This window comes from Salvelinus alpinus, chromosome 7, assembly GCF_045679555.1.
Source record: "Salvelinus alpinus chromosome 7, SLU_Salpinus.1, whole genome shotgun sequence".
Classification (NCBI taxonomy): Eukaryota; Metazoa; Chordata; class Actinopteri; order Salmoniformes; family Salmonidae; genus Salvelinus; species Salvelinus alpinus.
In genome coordinates, this window is record NC_092092.1 from 11,273,382 (window position 1) to 11,300,682 (window position 27,301).

Consider the following 27,301-nt stretch of genomic DNA (forward strand, 5'->3'; position numbering starts at 1 on the left):
AGAACGTTACCTGCCTGAATGCATAGTACCAACTGTAAAGTTTGGTGGAGGAGGAATAATGGACTGGGACTGTTTTTCATGGTTCGGGCTGGGCCCCTTAGTTCCAGTGAAGGGAAATCTTAATGCTACAGCATATAATGACATTCTCAACAATTATGTGCTTCAAACTTTGTGGCAACGGTTTGACAATTCCCCAGTGCACAAAGCGAGGTCCATAAAGAAACGTTTGGATGAGATCGGTGTGGAAGAACTTGACTGGCCTACACAGAGACCTGACCTCAACCCCATCTATCACTTTTGGAATGAATTGGAACGCCAACTGCGAGCCAGGCCTAATCACTCAACATCAGTGCCCGACCTCACTAATGCTCTTGTGGCTGAATGGAAGCAAGTCCCTGCAGCAATGTTCCAACATCTTGTGGAAAGCCTTCCCAGCAGAGTGGAGGCTCTTATAGCAGCAAAGGGTGGACCAAGTTTGGACACACCTATTCATTCCAGGGTTTTTCTTTATTTTTACTATTTTCTACATTGTAGAATAATAGTGAAGCCATCAGACTTATGAAATAACACATATGGAATCATGTAGTAACCAAAGAAGTGTTAAACAAATCAAAATAAATGTTATATTTGAAATTCTTCAAAGTAGCACCCTTTGCCTTGATCAGTCAAAACAGAAAATGTGTGTCAGTCTGTCTCTTGTGAAAACAGTGAACAACTTGTGAAAATTTTTGAATTTTAATAGCCCTTTGAACACTCTTGCCATTCTCTCAACCAGCTTCACGAGGTAGTCACCTGGAATGCATTTCAATTAACAGATGTGCCTTGTTAAAAGTTCATTTGTGGAATGTTGTCAGGCGGTGGGTGTAGCTGGTGCATGAAGTCAGGCGCAGGAGAGCAGAGATAAGTGAACAACGCACTTTAATTAATGCAAAAGCACAAAGTAACAAACCCAATGTGCGAACAAAATAACGGTTGCCACTAAACACGGGTAAAACAGCACCCGGGAATAAACCAGCCAAAAACGTACCGACCTAACAATAAACAATCACGCACAAAGACATGGGGGAAAACAGGGGGCTAAATACACAACACATAATGAGGGAAATGAAACCAGGTGTGTGGGAAAACAAGACAACACAAATGGAAAATGAAAAATGGCTCAGCGCCAAACATCGCCCGAACAAGGAGAGGCATCGACCTCGGAAGAAGTCGTGATAAATGTATTTTGTTCTTAAAGCATTTGAGACAGTCAGTTGTGTTGTGACAAGGTAGGGGTGATATACAGAAGATAGCCCTATTTGGTAAAATTCCAAGTCCATATTATGGCAAGAACAGCTGAAATAAGCAAAGATAAACGACAGTCCATCGTTACTTTAAGGCATTTTCATTACTTTAAGACATGAAGGTCAGTCAATCCAGAAAATGTCAAGAACTTTGAAAGTTTCTTCAAGTGCAGTCGCAAAAACCATCATGTTCTCATGAGGACCGCAAGAGGAAAGGAAGACAGAAAGTTACCTCTGCTGCAGGGGATAAGTTCATCAGAGTTAACTGAACATCAGATTGTAGCCCAAATAAATGCTTCACAGAGTTCAAAGTAACAGACACATCTCAACATCAACATCATAGTCGAATAGCTGCAAAGAAACCACTACTGAAGGACACGAACAAGAAGAAGAGACTTGCTTAGGCCAAAAAACACAAGCAATGGAAATTAGACCGGTGAATATCTGTCCTTTTGTCTCGAGTCCAAATTTGAGATTTTTGTTCCAACCGCCAAGTCTTTGTGAGACGCAGAGTATGTGAACGGATGATCTCTGCATGTGTGGTTCCCACCATCAAGCGTGGAGGAGGTGGTGTGATGGTGTGGGGGTGCTTTGCTGGTGACTCTGTCTGTGATTTATTTAGAATTCAAGGCACACTTAACAAGCATGGCTACCACAGCATTCTGCATCAATACGCCATCCCATCTAGTTTGCGCTCAGTGGGAATATCATTTGTTTATCAACAGGACAATGACCCAAAACACAACTCCATGCTGTGTTAGGGCTATTTGACCAAGGAGAGTGATGGAGTGCTGCATTAGATGACCTGGCCTCCACAATCACTTGACATCAACCCAATAGAGATGGTTTGGGATGAGTCGGATTGCAGAGTGAAGGAAAAGCAGCCAACAAGTGACCAGCATATGTGGAAACTCCTTCAAGACTATTGGAAAAGCATGCCAGCTGGTTGAGAGAATGCCAAGAGTGTGCAAAGCTGTCATCAAGGCAAAGGGTGGCTACTTTGAAGAATCTAAAATATAAAAAATATTTTGATTTGTTTAACACTTTTTTGGTTACTATATGATTCAACATGTGTTATTTCATAGTTATGATGTCTTCACTATTATTATTGTAATGTCCTGACCAGAGTTCTTATGTGTTTTGCTTGTTTAGTGTTGGTCAGGACGTGAGCTGGGTGGGAATTCTATGTTGTGTGTCTAGTTCGTCTGTTTCTGTGTCCAGCCTAATATGGTTCTCAATCAGAGGCAGCTGTCAATCGTTGTCCCTGATTGAGAATCATATATAGGTGGCTTGTTTTGTGTTGGGGATTGTGGGTGGTTGTTTCCTGTCTCTGTGTTTGTGTTCTGCACCAGATAGGACTGTTTCAGTTTGCCACATTTTGTTATTTTGTTCGTTGTAAGTGTTCACTGTTTTCGTTTAATTAAACATGTTGAGCACTGGCTACGCTGCGTGTTGGTCCGATCCCTGTTTCACCCCCTCTTCTAGTGAAGAGAGGGAAGGCTGCCTTTACAATTATACAATGTAGAAAATAGTAAAAATAAAGAAAAACCCTTGAATGAGTAGGTGTGTCCAAACCTTTGACTGGTACTGTGTCTATGTATATGTATAAATATATATAAAAAACAAGAAGCTTATGAGTTATAGTTATAGCTGCACAGTAATGATTTAACTACACTTCCTATTTAAATAACATTAACCATGTCTGCTGTCTCTCTCCATGCAGTGCATTTTCAGTCATATTTTTACACACCCACACACATACTATAAATAACAGTAGCACAAAATCACAATCTGTAAGGAACACATGAACAATGCATATCAGGAGCCAGAGCAGGGATAAAATAATGTATCTTTTGATGCATTGTTTACATTCAGTTACAGAGTGGAAAAAAAGGAAAATGAAGGATTCTCCCAGTCCATAGATTTAAAAGGTTTGTTGATAGTAGGTTGGACTTAAATAATCACCATGGCAACCGTGAAAGGAACCAAGAGCACATATCACAGGAGATGACACCTTCCAGACAAATGCAGGCATTTTTTACCTGCAAACCCTGCTTGCACTGATACCATCAGCCTTCTCCAACTGATCAATTCAAGGTTTCCAAGGTGACAAGCTTAATGTAAATCAAAGAGACTATGAATAAATAAGGTTTGCTGTTCACAAAATTCAAAACAGTGCAGAGGGGGTTTGGGGGGGGACAATGTTTTTTGGTCAGCATGAATTTGTGGATGTCAGTTGTAAGCAGTCCTGATTTTGCTGATTTGGAGTACAGAGGCATTTGAGCCTGGACATTTGGGCCTGCTGAGGCGAGGCAGGTACTTTTTAATTTATTTATTTTTATTTAACCTTTATTTAATTTTGCTTTATTGTAGTTTTACAAAATCAAATAATGTAGTTGTAATCATCTAAAACGATACTACAGTATATCTTAAATTCCATGGAGAGTGATAGAATAGTGTTTTTGTTACCACACTTATTTCAGACATGATTTATGACATACTGTACTGTGCACAACCAGGAACATTCTACATTTCCAGCCGTTGTTTCACATTGTTAGCTGTAAGTTAGTATCGCGTCACCAGACTCCATAGTTTCATATTAGTCTACATGTAACTTTGGCCGAGCGAGTTTAGCTGTAGGTGAATGCTGTTTCACGCTGGGTTGCATGCTAGCAGAACAGAACGTCATATGTGAAGTTGACAACAGAGGTCACAGGTCTGTCTCATGTCGATTCAATGATAACAAATTGTTCTACAAGCTAGAACCTCCTGAAAACAGGTTAAACACATACTGACTCAGCTCAGGGCACTGCCAGCTATATGTCACACCTTGGCATATGACCCAGTGGCACATGTCTTTGCACTTCTACCAAAGTGATATCCCTCCAAAGACATTGTTCTATTGTACACAAAGGTTAGATGAAAAGGTTGACTGTACTGGCGTAGCCACAGATTTTCTTTTGACATTACATGCAATTTAAAAGATAGCAAGTATTCTTTGCCTTATTCCTCAACAAAGTGTTATGAGACAAGATTCAAGCTTAAATATGTTAGTGTTCATCTTCATAAGACTGATTGTGTTTGATACTAAACGATACTGCTCTAGATCACTTCACTGTTTCACAGAGGAATTTTCACTCACTAAGTTCACATACAAGTCACGTCTTCGTACCATTGTATCTCTCAGCCTTATCAGCCACAACTTCAAGCCCTCCCTCATAATTTCTCAGAAACTGGAAGAGAGCTGATAAACAAATTGTTGGCAAGATGAATAATGATGTATTGTTAAAAGCCTGCAATGCCTATTGCCTGAAGAGCAATGCATCATTTCTTGGCCAAGTTTGTTAGAGAGCCACGTTTGACTTTGTTTTATTAGAGGATATGCGTCACACTGTGACTGTAAAGTCTGGACATAGACCCAGCAAATGGTAATGATACTGTATAAGATAAATAGGTCATCCATTAACTAGGCCAGAATAATATCATTTACAGCTATATAACACTAAGGCATTTATAAAGTCTGGATCTTTGTAAACATTACACCAAATGGAGGAAGAATGCTATCACCCCTGGCCCTTTGATCCATACTTTTGTATGCTCAACTCAATCATCAGCTATTGTATTGAACATTTTTAGTAATACTACAGACTTTATTAAAGAGGCAATCTGCAATTGCTACATCCATTTTTGGACGTATAAATTAATGGTATGTACCCATCGAGTCTTGAAAAATACAACTTATGAATGCCTCATGAGTTCAACTGTCATAACCAATCAGAACCCTAAATATTATCTTGTTTACATCCCATGTTTATAAACAAAGTAAATCTAGTCAAACACATGCCTCAAAACATGGTTAAAACTATCATGTTGATATCATGGATGGTCAGTTCATCCATTGCTCTGTCTATGAATTTGAGAGAGGTTACATATCTCAAGCCTCGTCCCTCAGCTTGTTAGCAAAACAGGGGCGGGGATTATGCTTTGCTATTGTTTCAGTTGCTGATTGCCCCTTTAATCTTCACTCAAAACTTCCAAAATAGATTGTATAGGAGTATCCAAACATAAATAGCTAGCTCTGTTATCATTGAGAGAATTAGAAAATTCATCAAGAAATGCTTTTTCACATTGTGACATTATCATATTATGACATTATCACATTATGACAATTTGACATGATCACATTATGACTAGCACATTATCACATCAGGATTGATAATATTATGACACTATGATTTATCACATGATGACATTATGACATTATGATTTATCACATTATGCCATTATGCCATTATCACAAGGATGAGGCAGAAAGGAGAACAAAATGAAGAGGCTTTTTCTGGCATGCCTGCTGACTCCTTTTAGGATGACTTCAGGTCATCTGAAACATCAAACCATTAGAATGACACAAAATAATCAACCAGTCTTAAGGTAAATCCATCAGTATGACGTCATAACTAAATAAACTGAACCACAACTATGCATGTATGATAGTAGGCAGTGGTGGGCCGTCAGGGCCTGCAAGGCCTTCTCTTCTGGCCTAAACATCATCAGAATATAATTTTTTTTAAAATATATTTTCCCACAAATATGTATTAAATTATTCCCCAGAGTAAGAGTATACTCTTCATTTCATAGCTTTCCTCTTGGTTGCACTGCTTCCAGCCCCAGGTTGAGATTTGGAGGGCTGGTCTTTATGTTAGATCTTTTATCCAATCATATTCAGCCATCATGTGTTGCCAGGGGTCTAAAATCTGCTCTTAGGCCTTCAGAATCAACAGTGCAGGCGCTTGTAGCTTAAAGTGAATGGAAATTAAAATTTTGTGTCAACCAATCAGCTTTAGAGTTGGCTATTGTACGCCTGCTGGCTGGCTCCAGTGTTACACAGGAGCCAGCTAGCAGGCGTAGGGCGTCCACGTCTTTTGATTGGATTACCAATATTGAGAGGCAGGTCCTATGGGCAGGTCTATGCAGATCTAGGAAACTGAATTTGATAAACGAATTAATTCGCGTACTACCTAAACTGTTTTTTGAACCCACAATGGCGGAAGGAGGAGAAGATATCGATTTGGTCGAGGATATAATTATAACGCCATTCTCAAGACGAACTTTTCAAGAAAAGTTAGACATTGTAAGGAGAGGTCGCCCGACGCCACAAAGCCTGTCACAGGCGGGAAAGGGGTTCGTTCGTTCGCCACTTTCAAAGTTTCAACTATGAGCGCTGTCAATGGCTCACAGGCTCCGAGAAGCACTGCAAACTGTACTGCTGGGAATGCCTATTATTTGCAAGTGATCGATTTGGTGTTTGGAGCCACACTGGCTTTGCAAACTTGAGTTGTCTAACCAAGGCAGCAACGAGACACCAAAGTACGCCTGGGCACTTACAAGCAATGGTGCTTTTGAAAACGTTTGGGGACACCAGAGTGGAGCTACAGCTCTCACTCGTCCTGCGTTATGTGACGGACACGGGAGTCAAGGAGCGATTTATCCGGTTTGAAGATGTGACAAGCGGCAAGCGAGCTGATGACATTGCCGCTCTTATTTTCCGTTTCTTGGAGGAAAATGAATGCAGTCTGGATAAAGTTGTGGCACAGTGTTTTGATGGCGCAGCAGTCATGGCATCTGGACTCAATGGGGTGCAGGCTAAAGTTAAGGAGAGGGCACCGATGGCCTTATTCATTCACTGCTATGCACATCGACTAAATTTAGTACTGACTCAAGGAGCCTCAAAGCTTAAAGAATGCAAGGTCTTCTTTGCCAACCTCAATGGCCTTGCAGCATTTTTCTCACGATCCCCTAAGCGCACGCAACTGTCTAATAATCAGTCTTTGGTGAGTAGGCATACAATGCATGTTATTTTTTATTAAATGTGTATGTATGTTTCGCATTTTATTTCGTTAATATTAAATAGCCTATATATTAACAAAATAAAATGGCAAATAGCCTATGTTGCAAATTATTTGTTTTCTTTTATTTTCAGTGAATAGTTATGTGTCTTTATCATCACGGTGAAACTGCTTTGGGTGCGACAATGCACTGTTTAGTGAACACACTGTATTTATTTTTTGGGGGACTTAAAGCTCAAAGTTTGTGGACCAGAAATGGATAGAAGAAGAATATTAATATAACTCTGTTGCACTCGACTATGTTCTTGCCTATTAGTTGAACTGTACTGTATTGTACTCTTCCCCTGCAATTCTCTGAAAAAAATGTCAATTTCAAGGTGACGCAACGCCTGGTTATACTGCGTTTCTGTCTAAATGTATAGTGTCTAGAGCCATGGCATCTAAATGATGGTAATAACAGGTGGATTAATTCGGGTGGGACTGTGTAGGACCTCACTGAAGGCCCAGGCGCCAGGCCCACGGCACGCTACTGATAGTAGGATGCATTTATCAACTCACACATTCAAATTGAAGATGCCTACAAAAACAATAGCAGTGGTAAGAAGCTTGAGCCAATGCAGTATGATTACTATCATCCTCTGTAAAATTACCATCACTAACACAAATGTGTAATCTAAGTCATGAGTATATTTAAATTGGCTTCATTCCATTTATACTGGGCATAATGTACACTGTGTGGCCGGCCCATTTGCTGAGTCCAATGACATAGTTTAGCTCATCGCCGAGATTATAATCAACATGCTAATGCTATTGCATAAGGCGACAAAGATGTTAATTTCCAACTAAACAGGAAATTATAGATGATGTTTGTTGATAAGGCTAGCGTTAATGCTATGGGGAGGGGCCATGCATTTGTCTTTTGCTTTGTCAGAAGTGAGTTCCCAGTGTTAATACCTCTGTCTGTATGTATGCCATGTTGTTGTCCTCCATCTTACAAATAACACCACCAGTCTCATCAAATATTTGCATAAATTCTGAAATCATCCATGTAGTATAAATGCATAAAAAAATGTCAGACAAGTTCAGAGTTTGTGTTTGTATCTTTAACAGACGTATTAGCCTTGTTTACATCTTGAGACAAATATATGTAAAGGTCTTTATAAAGCTGTATCTTTAGAAAATGTATCCACTGACAGAAATACATGCACTTCAAATAACTCCCTTATTACTATGGATAACACCATTTTAAAAAAAGTATGGAGCAGTGTCATTCCATAACACTCACCATAATTACAACAACTTTGTTTGACAATAGTCTCCAGTACATTTGATTTTGATGAATAATGCATTTAATTGAGATAAACTTCCTAGTTAGCTGGCACATTTCTATTGTGATCTATTACATTTGATAATAGAGTAGCATGGTTGTGAAAGGCTGTTCATATTATGTTAATATATCAATGTATTTTTTATCAATTCAATCCCTTTAAAGGCATATTCCCTTTCCCCATGCATGTGATCCCATCAGATCCTCTATAGACTCAATCCGGTGTCCATTTAATGACATCCTCATTCCATTGTTCAAACTCCATTCTTCTTCCTCCTCCTTCCATCCATGTATTGCATTATTTGAATATGAAACTGTTTCATGCCATTACATGATCTAGCGTACATGCAGGGGCGCAACTTTGTTTTTTTTTATCCAGTCGGACAAACACAGCCTAGCCGACCACTCGGAACCGTCTGCATGGTCCTAAAGCATACCGTTGCCTCGTTTTGATAAATGATCAAACTGGGGGGGACAATTATGCAATTTTAGAATGTGGGGGGGGACATGTCCCCCGTCCCCTGCATACATATATAAATAATGACACCCTCATCCCTTAGAGAGAGAGATCACCACAAACACAAGGATAGGAAATGAAATTAAAACCAAACATGTAAAAGACAGAAACACCCTCCACGTCAAATGTTTCTCTTCCTGTTAAAGTAGATGATTTGGTTTGGATTTGCCTGCAGCTGAATGACCTGTATGTTGGAAAGTAGATGATTCGGCATGGACTATGTTGGAACACTTTAGAATTCTCTCTGCTAAATGATTTCTCATAGTCTCTTTCGAGTCTTCACCTTTGACCTTGTCATTCTTAATTTTAATCCAATGTCTAAGTAACGGGTTATTCATCACTCTCCGGGGAGCAGTCAGCTCTCAATCAAATATAGAAAATTCTGTTAACGCCTACAACTGTGGCTTTGAGATGAGAACTGAGATGAATGTTCTGTCATAGTTTTTAATGGTCTCTGCAGAGCTGTGTACTCGAATTTGTTAAATCTACCCTACAGGCATAGACCCCTGCAATCAATGTTTGGATCGGTGACCCACCTGAATTCAATGTGCATTATAAAACGGTTAGTTTCGGCCTTGCATTTTGATTGGTTAAAATAGGGGTTCCAGCCATGCATTGGTACACAAAGCCCGCGGAAGTCACAAGGACGTTGTTACATAGTTTTTTTTGCTGGTGTAGCACATGGGGATGTGTGAAGCTTACTCCTCAGCCTGAAGTGTCCCCACCTGCGCCAGCGAGTAGGTAACTGTTCATGTAGCGCCGACTGGTAAGACGCTTCAGCAGGAAGGTTACGTGTGCTAACAAGGCAGAGGTTCTGGGTTCGAGCCTTGTGTGAGCCTGTAACAGATTTCCTCTTCGTCTGAGGAGGAGTAGCAAGGATCGGACCAATGTGCAGCGTGGTAAGTGTCCATAATGAGATATTTAATAAATCAACAGAACACTGAACAAAATAACAAAAGTACAAACAAACAACCGAAACAGTCCCGTATGGTACTAACACAGGAAACAACCACCCACAAAACACAATAGAAAACAGGCTACCTAAATATGGCTCCCAATCAGGGACAACGACTGACACCTGCCATACTAGGCCAAACACATAGAAATATCAGAACAAAACATAGAAAAACAACATAGAATGCCCACCCCAACTCACGCCCTGACCAACTAAAATAAAGACATAAAAAAGGAACTAAGGTCAGAACGTGACAGAGCCGAATCAGGAGGAAGTGGTACTCACTAAGCAAACAGCGTGATGTTATTTACAGTGGCTTAATCATGGTGGTGGTGAAAAGTGGATCTGGTCACTACGGCATAGAACTCTTTCTACTAGCAGCTACGCTATTTGTATTACATTGGACTGGCGTTGTCTTTTTTAGCTAGTTAATGGCACAGTATTCTTTTATATCCAAAACTTTTAAAATCCTCAATACTTCCCCATGTTGGTACTGGATGTCATAAAACGGTGGTAGCTTGCACTTTAATTGAAGTATTTCCCAGAGGGTATAGGCTATGTTAGAGAGATCTCTGAATTGAGCCTCTGTTTCCTCTCAGGCTCTTTAGCCTTCTCTAGCCTAATTAAAAGCCTTGTTTACACATCAACACTGGTCTGACAAATAAACCATATACCCTCTAATAAGCACTTTGTGGCCAAAATCTTAGACTAAATTTATCATAATTTAGCCAAATTATCATACAATTATTATATATATATATTTTTTCATACAAACTATTTCCCAACCATATGTGGTGGGCTAGAAGAAGGAACAGGCCTCACACAAGAGTCCCCGGGGGCCTTAGTGCTCTCACTGGCAGGATGTATGATAGGATCATTGGAGTGCAGTGTGCTGCTGCGAGGTAGAGCGCCCACCAAGTTAACATGTGAGTGATGTGGACAGCTAAGGTGAGTGCAAGCAGGTGCAATAGTAGCATTGGAATGGGGAGAGTGTTGTTGGCTGACTGCAGTGTATTTTTTTTTTTTATTTTTTTTTTATTTTTTATCCCCTTTTCTCCCCAATTTTTCGTGGTATCCAATCGCTAGTAATTACTATCTTGTCTCATCGCTACAACTCCCGTACGGGCTCGGGAGAGACGAAGGTCGAAAGTCATGCGTCCTCCGAAGCACAACCCAACCTAGCCGCACTGCTTCTTAACACAGCGCGCCTCCAACCCGGAAGCCAGCCGCACCAATGTGTCGGAGGAAACACCGTGCACCCGCCCCCTCGGTTAGCGCGCACTGCGCCCGGCCCGCCACAGGAGTCGCTGGAGCGCGATGAGACAAGGATATCCCTACCGGCCAAACCCTCCCTAACCCGGACGACGCTAAGCCAATTGTGCGTCGCCCCACGGACCTCCCGGTCGCGGCCGGCTGCGACAGAGCCTGGGCGCGAACCCAGACTCTGGTGGCGCAGCATAGCACTGCGATGCAGTGCTCTAGACCACTGCGCCACCCGGGAGGCTGGCTGACTGCAGTGTACGCCGAAAAGTGAGTGGCTGAGTGCAGCGGCCAGGCAACAAGGAGTAGATGGGAGAGATGAGGAGAGAGTGTGTTCATGCTTTAGCTCTCACATACTGTGAAGCGTTCAAAGCTTCAAACAATGAGGAAGCAGGAACAGACTGCTTGGTGGGGAAACGTCATCAAACTCGGTTTACAGCTTCTTCTTTTCATGTTATTTTACAAAGGTGGAAAGCAACATTGGATCCCTAATGTATGTAGTTCTGTCCTTGAGCTGTTCTTGTCTAATGATGTTCTGTATTATGTCATTCTGTATTATGTTTCATGTTTTGTGTGGACCCCAGGAAGAGTAGCTGCTGCTTTTGCAACAGCTAATGGGGATCCTAAAAAAATACCAAATATCTAATGGAAACCTTTAACAGTGATGATATGTAGTTCATGTAATACCCCATCAATGAAAAGGCAAATTCAGTCACAACTGTAATACCAAAGAGATTGGATTTAAGCATTTGAACACTTTCTTGCAGTAGAACCAGATCACACTAATCTGAAATATTTCAGTGGTTGATATCACTTACAATTAGTAGCCTAAGCTGCTGGTTTTATTTTATTTGGTGGAAATTTCATATTTTGGACTTGTGCAGTAAAAGCCCAATATCCTTGTAACCTAGCCTGCTATACCTTTTTGACAGTATTCTGTTTTCTCATTTGAATAAAGTAGAATGGAAAATAACATATGAAATATGCTGAAGTAGTAATGTCTGAGGACAATTTTTTGTATTATTTAACCAGGTAGGCCAGTTGAGACAAGTTCTCATTTACAACTGCGACCTGGGCAAGATAGAGCAAAGCAGTGCGACACAAACAACAACACAGAGTTACACATGAGATAAACAAACGTACAGTGTGAGCAAATATAGTAAGATTAGGGAGGTAAGGCAATAAATAGGCCGTAGTGGCAAAATAATTACAATTTAGCAATTAAACACTGGAGTGATAGATGTGCAGAAGATAAATGTGCAAGTAGAGATACTGAGGTGCAAAGGAGCAATGAACAAAAAAATAACAACATGGGGATGCGGTAGTTGGGTGGGCTATTTACAGATGTGCTATGTACAGGTGCAATGATTGGTAAGCTGCTCTGGCAGCTGATGCTTAAAGCTAGTGAGGGAGATATAAGTCTCCAGCTTCAGTGATTTTTGCAATTCGTTCCAATCATTGGCAGCAGAGAACTGGAAGGAAAGGCGGCCAAAAGAGGAGTTGGCTTTGGGGGTGACCAGTGAAATATACCTGCTGGAGCGCGTGCTACGGGTGGGTGCTGCTATGGTGACCAGTGAGCTGAAATAACGTGGGGCTTAACCTAGCAAAGACTTATAGATGACCTGGAACCAGTGGGTTTGGCCACGAATATGAAGCGAGGGCCAGCCAACGAGAGCATACAGGTCGCAGTGGTGGGTAGAATATGGGGCTTTGGTGACAAAACGGCTGGCACTGTGATAGACTACATCCAATTTGCTGAGTAGAGTGTTGGAGGCTATTTTGTAAATGACATCACCGAAGTCAACGATCGGTAGGATAGTCCGTTTTACGAGGGTATGTTTGGCAGCATGAGTGTAATTGTCAAGTAGAAAAATGTTGCCCAACCACCTGAATGATATTATCAATATTTTGGGGGGTTTGTCTAACCAAAAGGTTGTGGTGCCTGTTGTGCCCACTGTGCTGCAGTTCCCAATTCCAGTCCTCTAGGTCAGCAGACATGGCTGCTGGTATTTGTATATCTTTGGTACAGTACATACTTGATCAACTATTGTCACAAATAAGGTCTATCAAATCTGGAACCAACATAGACTGCAGACCGCGAGGACTGGAGCACCCTTGAGAATGCACAGAGAGATTGCATAGAGAGTATGCATCTCCTTACATCTGCAACATTAGATAGGCCCTGTATAGACAGAAACCCTGCAAATAAACCTTGCCATACACAGGGTGCCATGGAGGGTACTTTTGTTTTCTCAACGCAGTTTACATGGTCCACTTGCTACTCACACTTGGTTTGCTTTATATGCCTTAAAGGGGCAATCAGCAGTTGCTACATCCATTTTTGGACTTATAAATGAATGATGTACCCATTGATTCATGAAGAATATAACTTATAAATGTCTCATGAGCTTAGTTTAACTGTCGTACCCCATCAGAACCCAAAATATAATCTTGTTTTGTAAACAAGGTAAATGTAAACGAACACTGTATACCCTGAAAACATGGTTAAAACTTATATCATGAATTGGTCAGTCCTTGCATCCATAGCTCTGTCTATGAATTTCAGAGTGGTTACATTTCTCCAGCCCCATCCTTCAGCTTTTTACCGAAACAACTGCTGATTGGCCCTTGAAGGTCTATTCTTAAGTTGTCTAACTTGAAGAAAATACCATACAAATAAAACTGAATTACATTGTAACTAGCAAAACACTTTCTCTGAGGCAACGGAAATGCCATCCACAGAGCATAGCAGTAAGGAAAACCAACTTCATTAATTTTCTTTTTGCCCACTATGTTCTCATTGAGTGTGTACAGGACCGGCCCTAGACTTTTGGGTGCCCTAAGCTAAATGTTTTGACATAAGAGAATAGTCTGCTAACCCTACCAAATTTCGAAATTAGACCTTGTGTATTATAGTATACTATTAGTCAGGGTCTCAACAGACGGAGTTCCTCCTTTGATCGGGTGCCCACTAGTAGCTGCGGGCCCACTAGCAGCGGCGGGGCCACTAGCAGCGGCGGGGCCACTAGCAGCAGCGGGGCCCTAAGTGGCTGCTTATGTGGCTTATTAGTAGAGTCGGCCCTGAGTGTTTAGGTGTAACATGCATGCCCAAGGCAACAACAACAACAAAAAACTCCATATTGGAAATAAATCAATGGCAAGATTGATATAGCCCTTTACCTTTACTATTTTATTTTGAGTTAAAAGCAGCAGAGGTTCAAAATCTAAAGTGTAGTTTTAAAAATAAAATCTAATCTTAGATTGCTATGTTCAAAGTTCTTATTGAGACATATGGGGTGAAAAATGCCATGGATGGAATTTTCAACCTTTCACAGTATGGCTTGTGACATTTTAGAATAGGTTCAATTTCACCCACTAGGCCTCTAATGTATAAGGAAGATATAAAAGCTTCTGAATTAGGTAACAAAGGCATATTAGTCAAGAGTAAAGAGGCCTTCAGCACAATGTCTGTCGGTGATACACTGCGAGACACGCCGATCAATTTAGCCCTTTATCATTGGGGGAACGGAATGATCAACTGTGCCGCTCCCTCCCTCAATAAACGACTGTATTCCCCTTGAAGCCTGTTAATTGCCCTGTCCTTCAGAAATTCACTGGTACATTAGCGCTGCATTTTTCAGGTTCCTAAACCTCCCATTACCTCACGTTTGGTTGAACTGCCAATGCATGGGACTGTATTTCTTAGTGCAAATTAGTTTCTGTATTATGTAATTTAGCATCAGTTGTCATGATAGTTTTGGGGGGAGTTTGACTGATTCTCTAAAAAGAGAGGTGCAACAATAATAGTGGATCAATCACAAATCATACGGGTAGCATGTAACAACATTGATTTTTAAGTTTAAAGGTCCAATGCAGCCGTTTTTATCTCAATTTCAAATAATTTCTGGGTAACAATTAAGTAGTGGTCAGGACGTCTGTGGGGGGGGGGGGGGGGGGGGGGGCTCTCTTTCTTATTGATCTATTAAGTAATAAACCACACCATGGAAGGCCAAAACTCCATCCCACAAAAACAGGGAGAAATTTCAGGTGGTCTTTTGAAACCGCTCTTAAACCAAAAGGTCATTATCATAATTTTCACAATTTCACAGTATTATTCCAACCTCATAGTGTAGATATATATATATATATATATATATATATATATATATATATATATATATATACAGTATATATTTAATATATATAACCCAAGAAAATCACATTTTTGACTGAACTGGGCTTTGTGAAACTACAATGCTGAACTTCCAGTCTTTAAGTGGCAAAGTACCAAATGAGTTTGTTGCATGGCTCAAATAAATTATTGGTGATATGTCATTTATTGGCTTGTTTATCCCCTAATTAAGTGGATGAAAAGGCTGATATTTTGACAGGGTACAAAAAAATGCACCTTATCACTTTAAGCACATCATTCATTTTAAAACAGGTTTATAATGTGAGTTATGTCTGAATCAGAGGGCTTGTACCCACACCCTTCTAAACCCGCAGAAATGAAAATCACCCTACATGTCACAGAATTAGAGGTTTTGAAGTAAAAGTGTTGGGTGTATTATGTTTTCATTTGACACCACTTATTTAAGCTGTCAAAACTGAGCCCTTGGTGTTCATGTGCGGTATTGAATTAGCTTCCAGAGTTGCATTAAACTTAGCTTCTGCCACACAAGAATAAAGTTGCAGCAGAGACTGCTTTAATCCTATGTTTCCATGGTTACATCAGCCACATTTCTGTATAATTCTGCACTGAAAATTATGCAATGAGAGACGCCACTGACTAAAATACCAGGATTATTAATATCATGGTAGAATTCAAATGAATGTTTAATAAATGGGCACTAGCCTACCTTTTCAATCAATTTCCCATGTTATTAAAAAGACTTACACAATAATATATCTATTTATTATTGAAGGATATTTGCATTGCAAATATAACTATGAAACTTAGTATATACCACATTTGAAAATATGGAGGGGACAGGATCCCTTTCCAATGAGTACGATTCTATTTTTCTCATTCGCTCATGAAAGTTCTCACACACATCAATCTACTGCATGAAATGAACCAATGCATTAATTTATGATTAATTTTGTAACCAAAGTGTAGGTAAACATGTTTGTTTGTTGGAACTAAGCCTGCAACAAATGTACGGTCTTAATTTGATCGCTCTTTTGTTGCTGAGAATTTTCCCTGTGCCACAGAAAATGCAGATTCGTTTTTTGATTTACATAAATTCACTGAAAACCCACACTAACAGTTATATTAGTAATAATACACTTTTAATATAACCTACTTTTGGCCAGCTAATATTCTAACCACCGATCAAGCAACATTATGGACTAAACATTAAATTCCTGTTGCTGCAGGATTATTTTGCTATGACAATATAGGTCAAATTAAGATCCTACACCTGTACTTCAACCCTGGAACAGAGAAGATGCTGGTTCTCATGACAGGAGAGTGGTAATGTTTAAAGCGCTGCTCAATAATGCATGACTGACGTAAACAAACAAACTCAGAGTTTCTGCGACCGACAGAGAGAAAGGGAGATGGATTGCATTATTTCTTTGTAATTCCCTCTCAGGACTCTAATTTTATCTCTGGGAAAATGTGTCACGATCGTTGTAATGATGAGACCAATGCGCAGCGTGCGTAGAGTTCCACATAATTTTAATCAACTGAAACTCACCTAACAAAACAAAACGCTACTTATATGCACTCAGGCAACTCAATGTAGACAAGATCCCACAACACAAATGAGGAAAATGGCTACCTAAATATGATCCCCAATCAGAGACAACGATAACCAGCTGTCTCTGATTGGGAACCATATCAGGCCAACATAGACATACATAAACCCCTAGACATACAAAAACCCTAGACATACAAAAACTAGAGTACCCACCCTAGTCACACCCTGACCTAACCAAAATATATAGAAAAACAGAGATATCTAAGGTCAGGGCGTGACAAAATGACAACATGCTTAAGCATTCTCAGGATCTAAACAGTTACCTGTATTCACAGAGGCCAAATTGAGATCCAAAACCACCTTTTCAAACACAAACAACCACTAAAAAGGTCACTGCACACAGTTCAATGAACTCTCACTCATTCAAGTAGAGATAAACCACAACTAGGTAAAATCATGATGAGCCACAGTTGTTGACCTGAAAAATCCAACTGACAGAAATTAAGTCAACCATAATCAGTGCAAGCCTCCACAGCACAACATAAGGGATAATGACAAGTTTCAAAATAAATAAAATATACATTTTATCGAGTATCATCAAACTACATTTCTCATTTACATGTTAACAGAAGGTCAAATGCCTTGGATCAGTAGGTCAGTGGACAAATGTCTGGGACGGGCTGTAGGTTCCACAAAGACCATTGGAAGTGACACAGTTGCCACAACGACAGGCATTGTGAAAGGGACACATGGCAAGATAAGAGAGAGTTGCAGTTGTGGCACGATAGAACCAGTGCCAGGACTCGAGGCCAACTGATTCTGATTGGATTTTGTGTGGGGAATAAATGCCAACAGAATGTGAGCGGAGATATGAGGGTAGTGCTGAGAAGCTGGATCGGATTGAGACAGACCTTCACCCGTGTGGTGGATGCGGGAAACCAAATGTGGGTCTAAAGGGTTTAGTGGAAGGCTTTAATGTCAGAGTGGGAGAGGGGACCCGCTGGTGTGACGAAACAGAAGCAGTGATGAATTAACAGTAAGTGTGCATGAGGTGAGTGAAAGGGCAAAGAGACTAATTGTTAAGTGATTAAAGGAACACCTCACAGGGGAAAACAGATTCAACACTGATTTCTTTGAACATGGATTCTTTCTTTGTTCCTTTAGGCAAAGCTAAGGTAAGGTTGTATCTTGCAAAAGTGGTTGCTGTGGAGATTGGTTCAAATATATAAAATATAGCCTCCAAAATATTGTTTATGTTTAGTCAAGCCAAGGTTAGTATCACTACAAAAGCCTATGCAGTTTCTATTTCAAGCCGTAATGCACAATAGTGGTCACAAACTGAAGTATCGGAAATCCTGGTACGGTTCGCATGACCTCCTCTTAAATAAAGGTTGAATAATAAATGTTTAAAAAATGAAATTACAGTAAACACATGCCCTGACCATTGATAACATTCCACGCAGACTAAATTTATGGCCATGTAATGTATGCGAGATGTAAACACAGTAAAAAAAGAAACGTCCTCTCACTGTCAAGTGCGTTTATTTTCAGCAAACTTAAGATGTGTACATATTTGTATGAACATAACAAGATTCAACAAACTGAGACATAAACTGAACAAGTTCCACAGACAAGTGAATAATGAGTCCCTGAACAAAGGGGGGGTCAATATTAAAAGTAACAGTCTTGTGTGGCCACCAGCTGCATTAAGTACTGCAGTGCATCTCCTCCTCATGGACTGCACTAGATTTGCCAGTTCTTGCTGTGAGATGTTACCCCACTCTCCCACCAAGGCACCTGCAAGTTCCCAGACATTTCTGGGGGCAATGGCCCTAGCCCTCACCCTCCGATCCAACAGGTCCCAGACGTGCTCAATGTGATTGAGATGCAGGCTCTTCGCTGGCCATGACATTCCTGTCTTGCAGGAAATCAAGCACAAAACGAGCAGTATGGCTGGTGGCATTGTCATGCTGGAGGGTCATGTCAGGATGAGCCTGCAGGAAGGGTACCACATGAGGGAGGAGGATGTCTTCCCTGTAACGCACAGCATTGAGATTGCCTGCAATGACAACAAGCTCAGTCCGATGATGCTGTGACACACTGCCCCAGACCATGACGGACCCTCCACCTCCAAATCGTTCCCGCTCCAGAGTACAGGCCTCGGTGTAACGCTCATTCCTTCGATGATAAACGTGAATCCGACCATCACCCCTGGTGAGACAAAACCGCGACTCGTCAGTGAAGAGCACTTTTTGCCAGTCCTGTCTGGTCCAGCGACGGTGGGTTTGTGCCCATAGGCGACGTTGTTGCCAGTGATGTCTGGTGAGGACTTGCCTTACAACAGGCCACAAGCCCTCAGTCCAGCCTCTCTCAGCCTATTGCGGACAGTCTGAGCACTGCTGGAGGGATTGTGCGTTCCTGGTGTAACTCGGGCAGTTGTTGTTGCCATTCTGTACTTGTCTTATAGGCGTCTCACAGTACGGACATTGCAATTTATTGCCCTGGCCACATCTGCAGTCCTCATGCCTCCTTGCAGCATGCTTAAGGCACGTTCACGCAGATGAGCAGGGACCCTGGGCATCTTTCTTTTGGTGTTTTTTAGAGTCAGTAGAAAGGCCTCTTTAGTGTCCTAAGTTTTCATAACTGTGACCTTAATTGCCCACTGTCTGTAAGCTGTTAGTGTCTTAACGATCGTTCCACAGGTGCATGTTCATTAATTATTTCTCAATAGGGGGGGCGCTGTTCTCACTTTGTAAAAAATCGTTCCCAAATTAAACTGCCTCGTACTCTTGCTCGTACAATATGCATATTATTATTACTATTGGATAGAAAACACTCTCTAGTTTCTAAAACCGTTTGAATTATATCTGTGAGTAAAACAGAACTCATTTTGCAGCAAACTTCCTGTCAGGAAGTGAGAAATCTGAAATCGAGGGCTCTGTTCCAGGGTCAGTTTATTAATTTGCATGGAATCTATGGGTCTACATGCACTGCATACGCCTTCCCCTAGATGTCAGAAGGCAGTGAGAATTGGAATGGGGTGTCTAGCTAGATCTGAGGCCGAACAAGAGCTCTTGGAACCGTGGGTGTAGTCTTTTCACCGTTCGTCTTGGCGCGAGACATACCTCAGGATTGCATTCTGAAAAGCTGTCGTTATAGGCGTTAGATATATCCGGCTCTGATTTTATTCGATATATGTGTTAAAAACATCATCAACTAGTTATATTAAACCGACTTATATCAGTTTATATAAGTTTATTCCGATTTTCGGTATTTTCTTTGTCATGCGTTCTGGGGATTTGGACACTTCTGTGCCGCATGGCTAGCGTTGGCTAGCGTTCTACAGATGAAGACGACATTCTACAACCGAACAACAATTATTCTGGACAAAGGACAACTTGTACAAGATTCTGATGGAAGCTCATCAAATAGTAGGAACGATTTATAATGTTTTTTCGTATTTCTGTCGAAAATGTTTAGACGTAATTTGGGCGCTGATTTTGGGCGCTGTATCGCTATAACGTAAGCTGTAAGTCGTACTAAAGTTAATTTTAAAAATCTAACACAGCGGTTGCATTAAGAACTAGTGTATCTTTAATTTGCTGTCCAACATGTATTTTTTATGATTATGATTAGTTATTTGATTAGAATAGGTGCCTCCAAGATTTCTCAGGACAATATTTCTGCATTTTCACTACGTATTCACATTGTTCAACCACGATTTGTGCCGCTAAATATGCACATTTTGGAACAAACCATATATGTATTGTGTAATATGATGTTATAGGACTGTCATCTGATGAAGTTTGAGAAGGTTAGTGAAAAAATGTATATATTTTGCTGGTTTATTCGCTATCGCTAACGTGCCTTGAATGAATGCGGCTGTGTGGTAGGCTATTGTAGTAAGCTAATATAATGCTATATTGTGTTTTCGCTGTAAAACACTTAAAAAAATCTGAAATATTGGCTGGATTCACAAGATGTTTGTGTTTCATTTGCTGTACACCGTGTATTTTTCATAAATGTTTTATGATGAGTATTTAGGTATTTCACGTTGGTTTCTGTAGTAATTCTAGCTGCTTTGGTGAGACTACTGCAATGTAAAACTATGATTTATACCTGAAATATGCACATTTTTCGAACAAAACATATGCTATACAATAAATATGTTATCAGACTGTCATCTGATGAAGTTGTTTCTTGGTTAGTGACTATTTATATCTTTATTTGGTCGAATTTGTGATAGCTATCTATGCAGTAAAAAAATGGTGAAAATATGCGGTTGGGTCTTTTCCTATCGTGGTTAGCTAATAGAAATACATATTGTGTTTTCCCTGTAAAACATTTAAAAAATCGGAAATGATGGCTGGATTCACAAGATGTGTATCTTTCATCTGGTGTCTTGGACTTGTGATTTCATGATATTTAGATGCTAGTATTTACTTGTGGCGCTATGCTAGGCTATGCTAGTCAGCTTTTTTACTGATGAGGGTGCTCCCGGATCCGGGATGAGTACCAAGTAGAAGTTAAACAAGCATGGGAAACAGTGTTTAAACCCTTTACAATGAAGATATGTGAAGTTATTTGGATTTTTACGAATTATCTTTAAAAGACAGGGTCCTGAAAAACGTTTCTTTTTTTGCTGAGTTTATATATACCACTATAAGACATTTATGCATTCAAACCATAGCACAGTAGCAAATACATGTCAAAATCTGTTTCAGATTCAGAATTCATAAATCATAAATTAAATAAATGATTATAGAAGTTATATATACATTATTATAAATATATAAATTGACCTGACCTCAACTGTCTTCTCAGATACCACTTGAAAGATGTCATTGTGGGTAAAATCTATTTCCTTCTGGTGAGAATCAAAATCCAGCACATGGAACTTCAGTGGATAAAGAAGGAGATGACTGGAATAGGTGAGATGAGGTTTACTTTAATGGATAGTTCACTTAAAACGGCATAAGATGTTACTCTTTTAAATAAATGTTTTATTTTAAATTATTGAATGTTCCAGTTTCTTCAGATTTCAAATGTTGTGAAAACGTAAAACTGCCCTGTAATCTCGGCGTTTGCTTTAAGAACAGAGTGCAATGTATGTATTTGGTCATGTGACATTCCTTCGCAGGGCCTAGCACAACTACAGAGACGGAAACTGTCGCCAAGTATGACATAATGGATGGCGCCCCTGTGAAAGGTAAGCACAATATGGTGTTGATTTGTCCCAATATTATGATTTTTTATTTCAATTCATCTATTTTATTTTGTTATTCCACCCCACCAAAGCAGCATAATGTTTTCAGGACTAGTGTACATCTGTCTCTTCTTGCCATGGAACTTGTTTCACAATCCTCTTCATGCCTGTTCTTTCACTCTTAGGAGAGTCCATTCCCATCCGTCTGTTTTTGGCTGGCTACGACCTGACAGCCACCATGAGGGACGTCAACAAGAAGTTCTCTGTGCGGTACTTCCTCAACCTGGTGCTGGTGGATGAGGAGGACAGGAGATACTTCAAACAGCAGGTACAGAACATCAAAGCCAACCTCCATTTACCAGTCTGTCGTTATTGTTCCAAGACTGCAGATACACTATATACAGTACCAGACAAAAGTTTGGACACACCTACTCATTCAAGGGTTTTTCTTTATTTTGACTATTTTCTACATTGTAGAACAATAGTGAAGACATCAAAACTATGAAATAACACAAATGGAATCCATGTAGTAACCAAAAAAGTGTTAAACAAATCAAAATATATTAAATATTTGAGATTCTTCAAAGTAGCCACCCTTCGCCTTGATGACGACTTTGCACACTCTTGGCATTCTCTCAACCAGTTTCATGAGGTAGTCACCTGGAATGCAATTAAATTAACAGATGTGCCTTGTTAAAAGTTAATTTGTGGAATTTCTTTCATTCTTAATGCGTTTGAGCCAATCAGTTGTGTTGTGACAAAGTAGGGGTGGTATACAGAAGCTAGCCCTATTTGGTAAAAGACCAAGTCAGAGCACAGACTTGAACCCGATCTAACATCTCTGGAGAGACCTGAAAATAGCTGTGCAGCAACGCTCCCCATCCAACCTGACAGAACTTGAGAGGATCTGCAGAGATGAATTGGAGGAACTCCCCAAATACAGGTGTGCCAATCTTGTAGCATCATACTCAAGAAGACTCGATGCTGTAATTGCTGTCAAAAGTGCTTCAACAAAGTACTGAGTAAATGGTCTGAATACTTATGTTAATGTCACATTTCAGTTGTTGTTTGTTTATAAATTTGAAAACATTTCTAAAAACCTGTTTTTGCTTTGTCATTATGGGTATTATGTGTTGATTGATGAGGGGAAAAAAACAATTGAATACATTTTACAATAAGGCTGTAACGTATCAAAATGTGTAAAAAGTCAAGGGGTCTGAATAATTTCCGAAGGCACTGTATATATATAGACATCATTTTAGGATGGGAAAACACTTCCAGTGTAAACTTAAACGACTAAGATTTGTAAAGTATATAACAGATATAAAGTATGTAGAAAATATAATGGACCTATATATTTTGTAACAATATAATCTTTGAGAGCTAACAATCACCTAAATAAAAGCTAGACAATCAGGGAGAATTCAAAATTCCAAAAACAATGAATTTAGCAGTATTGATTTTGTTATTATGTTTGAGCATTAGCCATGGCAAAAGGCATAGAAACTACGAATATTTACTTTAAAACTGCAACATTTTTGCTCAGCTCCACAGAGAAATTTGTAGAATTTGAGAAAATTGGGTTAAAAATGCAAAAAAAATTATCTACACCACCAAGATTGGGGCCTCTAGAATGATCTCTGAAATGCGGGCTGACCACGCCCATTACCACGCCCATTGCCACGCCCCATGCCCCACCCCGCACTACACCCACCACATAAGCCCCTTATTGATCCAGAAAAAATGTGCACACTGTAGCAAGAGTCACATGCAGTAAGTAATACCTGGAAGGCACAGTGAGTCATGCTCCTGCTAAGAAACTGCAGACTCCCAAAATGTCTATCATAATTCATTATATAACAAGCGGTAATTAATCAATGGAGGTGTATTATACTTAGTTAAATGAAGTGCAGATCATTACAGATCTCTGAGTAATTATTCTATGTTCGTGATTAATTATGTGGCTGATTACTGATGGAGGGATCAGCACCAGTCAATTTTTTTATTTTATTTTTTTTTTACAATTTACTGAACGTACTGTTAAGAATGTCTCAGGGACAATGGGGCTCAGGTAGCCTACAGTACAGGGACAATGGGTATTTGGTAAAAATAAAAAACTTAACTTCAAGGTGTTGTCCAGTACATAATAAAGACATACAGTACCTCATGCAGAAATCCATTCTCCTTTACATAATGTGATATCTTAAGGGACATAAAGAACCACTTGTCCCATAAAAAACAACCATGTGTAACACGACAACAGAGGGTACTATTTGTTTTCATTATGAAAGCATCAAGCAATGTCTTATGTATTAAAGGGAGGGTTTTGTATAGTCTTAAAAGGTTATCGGAGCAGAACAGAGAATGAAACCACCTTAGCTTTTCTATAGTAAAATCAGGCCTTGATTTGCAGTGGTTTCACAGCAAACTGAGAGTAGCACTATGTAACTGTATGTACTGTGAACTCTCATATGCATTGTAGAATAATGTTACACCTCAAATACTGACCGTAACTACAGTATGCATTACTAGTACAACAAAGTCAATATTTTAAACCAGGTGTTTGAGAAGGAAAGTAAATCATCTTAATCATCACTAAAAAACTATATTTTGTTATTTTGTATCATTAGTCCACTGTTGATACAGTCCCGAAATGTTTTGCATGACAGCAGTTAAGTTTTCAAGATATAGGTTGTTATCAGTAAAATGCGCAATAAGGTGCAGAGTGTTCGATTTGCCTGCTGGTGGGCAAGGAGACCACCAGCTCCACTAAAATCATTGACAACTGCGTGCCGTTTTCAAAGGATTGTTAAATAAATGTTAATTATTTGGTTGTAATGTCATCATCTCTTGAAGAGCAAAGTCAGAAAAAAAAGTTGGATTATTCCATGCAAAACAACTGTGCACATTTAGCTCTATCATCAGAGTTATACAGCAAGTAACTACATGCTTTTCATCATCAGTAAACATCCATTGATCATGTAATTTCAGATACGTAGGAGTAGCCTCACAATATCACTCAATATTGGCCACCATCAATTTGATATTTGAGTGATATCAAATAAAAGTTAACTATACCTGGCAAGTATGAGTGGTTTTGATTAATTTCCCATCCTTTGTTGGCATTAATTGCCTGTCAAGCAGCAGAAGGGTTAATTTGCCGATGTAATGTTTACTTTGCAAGCTACCGGTAGAAACTTTGTACAGTTGGCTAAACATAGTGGCAAGTAGACCTAATGTACTTGTGTTCTCCAACCAACGTAGCCCTACCTAGCAAAGTTAACTAACATTATCCCCATTTCAACATTGTTTTTAATAGTGTTCAATCACGATTGCTGCTGACAGACATGACAGGCTACATTGATTGATGGACCATGTCAATTTGGCCAGCTAGATAATAACAGATTACATCAATATGGCTACTTAACAGGCTAACTTCCAGGGGACAAACTAGATGGCTATATCCAAATATTGTTTGATTCGCTTGTCATCTATAGTGGTGCTGACAGAAGTCCGACTGACAACTTGCAGATGTCAAGCTCTTTCCAAAAGCCTAATCCCTGATGAGGCAAGCTAAATGACACGTCGTTTGCTTAGCTAGTTGGCTAGCGACATGCCAAATTGATAGGCTACTTGAGGATACCCTCACATATCTGAAATTACATGATCAGTTGTTTTACTGATGATGAAAAGCATGCAGTTACTTGCTGTACCACTCTGATGATAGAGCTAAATGTGGAATAATCAGAAATGTGTAGTTCTGACTATGCTATTCAAGAGATGATATTAAAACCGAATAGTTATAACATTTATTTAACAATCCCTTGTAAACTGCACATAGTTGTCCTTGCCCCCCAGCAGCCAAATTGAACGCTCTGCACAGTACTGTAAACCTTTATTGACAACGACCTATTGGACTTTCAGGAAGCAAAGTGTCACCGGCCACATCATCATGATGATGCAAATTGGCAAAGTATGAGTACCTGACTGATCAAATCAACCACGACATGTTGTACAATCTTGGTTTGTCAATAGTAAATCACAAGGACATGGATTGAATGACTTCTATTCATGTTTTTAGGTATACCAACAGGAAAGTGGACATGGATTGAATTACTTGTATTTATGTTTTCAAGTATACCTGTCACACCCTGATCGGTTTCACCTGTCTTTGTGCTTGTCCCACCCCCCTCCAGGTGTTGCCTATCTTCCCCATTATCCCATGTGTATTTAAACCTGTGTTCTCTGTTTGTTTGTTGCCAGTTCTTACTAGTGTGCTTTCCCGTCTTCCTGCTTTCTCAAGTTTCTGTTTCCTAGTTTCCCCAGTTCTGACCATTCTGCCTGCCCTGACCCCGAGCCTGCCTGCTGTTCTTTACCTTACTGACTCTGCCCTGGATTACGAACCCCTGCCTGCCCTTGACCTGTCTTTTGCCTGACGCCTGTTAGGATCAATAAACATCTGTGATTCTAGCTGTCTGCATCTGGGTCTTATCATGAGTTCTGATAATACTTAGTTAAATAAAGGATAAATACAAATATATATATATATACAGTGGGGAGAACAAGTATTTGATACACTGCCGATTTTGCAGGTTTTCCTACTTACAAAGCATGTAGAGGTCTGTCATTTTTATCATAGGTACACTTCAACTGTGAGAGACGGAATCTAAAACAAAAATCCAGAAAATCACATTGTATGATTTTTAAGTAATTAATTTGCATTTTATTGCATGACATAAGTATTTGATCACCTACCAACCAGTAAGAATTCCGGCTCTCACAGACCTGTTAGTTTCTCTTTAAGAAGCCCTCCTGTTCTCCACTCATTACCTGTATTAACTGCACCTGTTTGAACTCGTTACCTGTATAAAAGACACCTGTCCACACACTCAATCAAACAGACTCCAACCTCTCCACAATGGCCAAGACCAGAGAGCTGTGTAAGGACATCAGGGATAAATTGTAGACCTGTACAAGGCTGGGATGGGCTACAGGACAATAGGCAAGCAGCTTGGTGAGAAGGCAACAACTGTTGGCACAATTATTAGAAAATGGAAGAAGTTCAAGATGACGGTCAATCACCCTCGGTCTGGGGCTCCATGCAAGATCTCACCTCGTGGGGCATCAATGATCATGAGGAATGTGAGGGATCAGCCCAGAACTACACGGCAGGACCTGGTCAATGACCTGAAGAGAGCTGGG

The 27,301-nt window shown here is 40.0% G+C and overlaps 2 protein-coding genes across 3 annotated transcripts in view; one reads left to right on the forward strand and one right to left on the reverse strand.

The window, feature by feature from the left end:
- LOC139580473 (CUB and sushi domain-containing protein 1-like) overlaps positions 1 to 27,301 on the reverse strand; it is a 451,300-nt gene that overhangs the window by 336,308 nt on the left and 87,691 nt on the right. The window lies entirely within an intron of this gene.
- On the forward strand, positions 17,782 to 26,544 carry LOC139580443 (vacuolar protein sorting-associated protein 26A-like). Of its 2 annotated transcripts, none has more exons than XM_071409115.1 (5): positions 17,782 to 17,944; positions 21,718 to 21,824; positions 22,034 to 22,102; positions 22,285 to 22,427; positions 26,417 to 26,544. In XM_071409115.1, the coding sequence occupies exons 1-5, from the start codon at positions 17,940 to 17,942 to the stop codon at positions 26,429 to 26,431; spliced, it is 339 nt and encodes a 112-aa protein (XP_071265216.1). In that variant the 5' UTR covers positions 17,782 to 17,939; the 3' UTR covers positions 26,432 to 26,544. The 2 variants fall into 2 exon arrangements, with proteins under 2 accessions (XP_071265216.1, XP_071265217.1); XM_071409116.1 differs by having other exon boundaries at positions 17,784 to 17,929; positions 26,417 to 26,543.